Below are 3,842 nucleotides of genomic sequence, written 5' to 3' on the forward strand. Positions count from 1 at the left end.
ATTGTTTTTTCTCTCTACGATGAACATGAAAATGGTTTACCAGACTTGCAGGAAGGATGCAGCTTTCAAACTTGGTGATTAAAGTGAATAAGAAAGTTAAAAAAAAATCTAACACCTTGTAGATGAGGTGGTTCATCTGTGTCAGATAAACCTACAAATCCTGAACTGAAAAGTTTGATTCTTCTAGTAGAGTTTTAAAGAAATCACAAAGAATCTACCAAACCAGCCAAATTGCCATCTGGGACAATCTCCAGGATAGCCTCATTCCAAAATGTATGTGTTATAACATGGGTAACGCAAGAAACTGGGGGCAAGGTTCAAAGTCCAGATATCCATGAAAGTATTCCTTTATGCAATAAACAGTCATTTCTTTAGTTCATGTTGTGAAGCTCCCATTTTCAGGCAATCCAAAAACTAGAGATCAGAAGACTCAGTCCAAGCCCATTAGATGTAGACACTAAAATCATGAACTCTGTAGGCAAAGCTAATAAAAAATCAAAATCCTTACACTGTGTTCCTCTTGATTCATCTTGAACAGTACAGGTTTGCCAGAGTCCCATGATCAGTTAAATCCAAATTGAGATTTTTTTCCAGTCTGACAAATTATTATTAGCACCAGTTAAAACTTATTCTAACAAAAACAATAAAATTCCAGCTAATTACATCCTACTTATGTGGGCTAAATCCATTTTAATAATAGAGTCCAAATGCTTTAGGAACATCTCTGCCAACTAATACAGATAAATTTTCTGTTTAGTGCTTGTTGCACTAAACATAAACTTTTGTAAGCTGTGAAATACTTCCCCCTCTTGTATATGCTATTTCATAGAAGGACTTGGACTGATCTAGTTTTATCTGGTTCCGTGTGGATTTGTTTTGAGTATAGAGAAATAACGTGATAAATCAGTAATTCAAAGATGTGGCTGCAACTGGGCTCATATTCCATTGGTTTTGCTTTGCAGAAAATAGCTTGTCTTTGAACAGAAAAGCGTACGCTAAATAATAGTGCCCTTTCTATCACTGTTTGGGTAACAATACTCCAACCCTTTTCCTTAAGTAGTTTTTAATAGGTCTGGATGTTTTTAATTAATTATTTAGGATGATAATTCATAAACTGAATAATTCACATTCCATGTATTTGGATAAGCCCATGCAAACTTTATATATTTTAACAAATAAGGTTGTCTGCATATAGTAAAAGAAATGCAGTATTTCTCAAGTTTTAAGAAGTATATTTGTTTAACATCAAACGATTTACATGCACAAGAACTGTTACATATGAGAAAAGTCTAACAGAAATCTTTCATTGAATGCAGATCAAGTATTCATTATTAAAAACTCAATTCCTATACTCTATAAAATAGAAAATGCTTATGAGCAGATTAACTCTTTAAACTAGGTATTTTTCAACTACCCCTGGCTCTAATTTTTTTCTTTGTATATGAAATATGCAGGTGCCAGAACATCCACGTTAACTTTTGTGTCTTTTTTTTCCAGTATTAGGTTGGGAAAACAAATGACTCGCTATTTTGGGACAGTGGCCTGTGATGCTGATGAAGTACATATAGCGTTTTTAAGAAACTAGACATGCTTTAAAAAAAATCTAGTTCTCTGGAAGTCTTTTTAGGGTTTTGGGAATTCTCAATTTTTCTGGATAAAGAAACACAGTTCCTACACAGAGATCTCCTCTCTGTAGCAAAAGTCTATACCCAGAATACAAGTATTTTTAGGCTATTTTTAGAGATGAAAATACTCTAGATCATGAAAATGTTACTGGATCAGATAGGTGCCATAAGGAGTCAAAGCCTTTGAATTCCACTTAACTGGTTTCATATGAAAAGGAAACTTACATTTTTGGCTCTTAACCAACATATAAGAAAGCAACCGTATATATTTTGGGGGTCTACAGTTCAGCTTTAATAGCAAAACAAAGTAGTGTTTCTTCTCTGCAGTCATGATTGCTTTAATGTTCTGTGAAACAAAAGTTTTAACAGTTTTGCCCCTCTGGGGCGATGACACTACTTTGAAATAACAATTACAGGAAGAAAGAATTAGACACACAACTTTAGTGAGTCAGCTAAGTAACAAAGAGTCCTTTGAATTATTATTGGAACAAGCTTCTGCCTTGCGCTCAAGTTTGAAAGAAAGAGATGACTTTCTGTACTACTTAAACTCCTAGATTTTCAGGACTATTTTCAGTTTCCAAGTGTTGACAGTGATCTTGCATTTCTGCTACTGTGTAATGGGCTGAGGATGGATGGACTTCAGTTGAACAGATAGTGCAATTAAGTAGTGACCCTCCTAGTATAAGACAAAATCCAGCAAACCAGCCAACAAATAGTGCTTCCCCAAAATCCCACCTGGGAACAATATCTGGGATATTCTCATCCCAAAATTCCTGGACTGTAGTGTGAGCAACCCAAGAAACTGGGACTATGGCTGTAATTCCTGATATCCAGAAGAGTGTTCCTCCAAGCAGTAATAGCCGTTTCTTTAGTTCCTGTTGTCTTTCACCGATCTTTAAACAGTCCAACCCAAAACCTGAAAGCACGAGGCCCAAAAGACCTAATCCATTTGAAATAAACATCAAAATCCTAGAAATCCTAAGCTCTGGAGGCAAAGCCAAGAAAGAATCAAAATCCTTGCATTGCATTCCCCCTTCCTCTTGGACAACACAAGCTTGCCAGAGTCCCATGGTCCAGATCTCCAATTCATTTAATTCTAAATTGAGATTTTTCCACTGAGGTAAATAGGTAGTGAGACAGGATAGAAACCATCCCAACAGAGAGAATAAAATGCCACTTAATTGCATCACAGTTCTGTAGACTAAAGCCATTAGAAGAGCACAGTCCAAAAAGCTTTAGGAGGAATGTCTCTATAAGAGCTGATATCTTTTCTGGTGGTTGGAGCTATGATGATCTTAGTTCTTTGTGCCCTGAATATAAGCTTAGATATTAACCCTTTGAAAACTCTGAAGCACTTTTTTGTTCTTCATGAATATAATGTTTCATGTAAAGGATGAAGGACTCTGCTAAACCATGAGTTAGGCTTTCTGATAAAGATTTGATCTGTTACCTTCCAATTTGCTTGGTAAAATTATATCCCAATGCCTGATGATTACAAGTCTGAGGATGAACAAAGAAGGCTCTATGACCCCTCACCCTAAAATAACAACAGAAATCTTTGTGCTTCAATACGGATTAATTAGATTTTAAGTGGTGATAAAAAGCCAGCTCTGTCTGCAACAGGACTTCATTGTAATAGCAAAATTTGAGATTTCAGGGATGTAAATCAAGGCCTTGTAAAGAAAGGTAGGACTGTTTTCCTATAATCTTTATTCTTAGACTTCCTCAACATACACAATGGCTTACCCTCCGCTCTCCTGTTCTATGTCACAAGCTCTAGAAGACTCTCTGTAAAAGATCTTTTTATGTTTCATTTTTTCTATGTTTGTTTGTCCTAAAATGTGCTTTTTTTTAAGGACTGACTCATTTAAGGGGCAAAGGTGAAGTGAGTAAATAATCAAAATACCATAAAGACAGCAATCCATTGTTATCCTAATCAGATTATCCATTTAGCTGTATGTTTCCCCAAGCCTCACTCCACTTTGGAGGAGCTAAACTTCACACCTTGGATATTATCAAGTTTCTTTCTTACTATCTGGACTGATCAAAGTCATTCAGGAATTCTCCAAAACTGTTCCCTAATGCATACTGACAGAATGAAGGACCAACGAATCTCCACTCAGACTGTCACAATAGGTCCCAGATTATATTAAGACATGTTACAGGGTAACCCATTTTGACCCACCTGTACAGATTAGGGTGCATTCCACCAGAGCT

The 3,842-nt window shown here is 36.1% G+C and overlaps 1 protein-coding gene across 1 annotated transcript; it reads right to left on the reverse strand.

The window, feature by feature from the left end:
- Window positions 1–2,167: 2,167 nt before the first annotated feature.
- Window positions 2,168–2,836, reverse strand: LOC127047275 (claudin-22-like). The gene has a single exon (XM_050945413.1). It carries the CDS (start codon window positions 2,834–2,836, stop codon window positions 2,168–2,170), a length of 669 nt encoding a protein of 222 aa, XP_050801370.1.
- Between the last annotated feature and the right edge of the window lie 1,006 nt (window positions 2,837–3,842).

Source organism: Gopherus flavomarginatus, chromosome 3 (assembly GCF_025201925.1).
Source record: "Gopherus flavomarginatus isolate rGopFla2 chromosome 3, rGopFla2.mat.asm, whole genome shotgun sequence".
Classification (NCBI taxonomy): domain Eukaryota; kingdom Metazoa; phylum Chordata; order Testudines; family Testudinidae; genus Gopherus; species Gopherus flavomarginatus.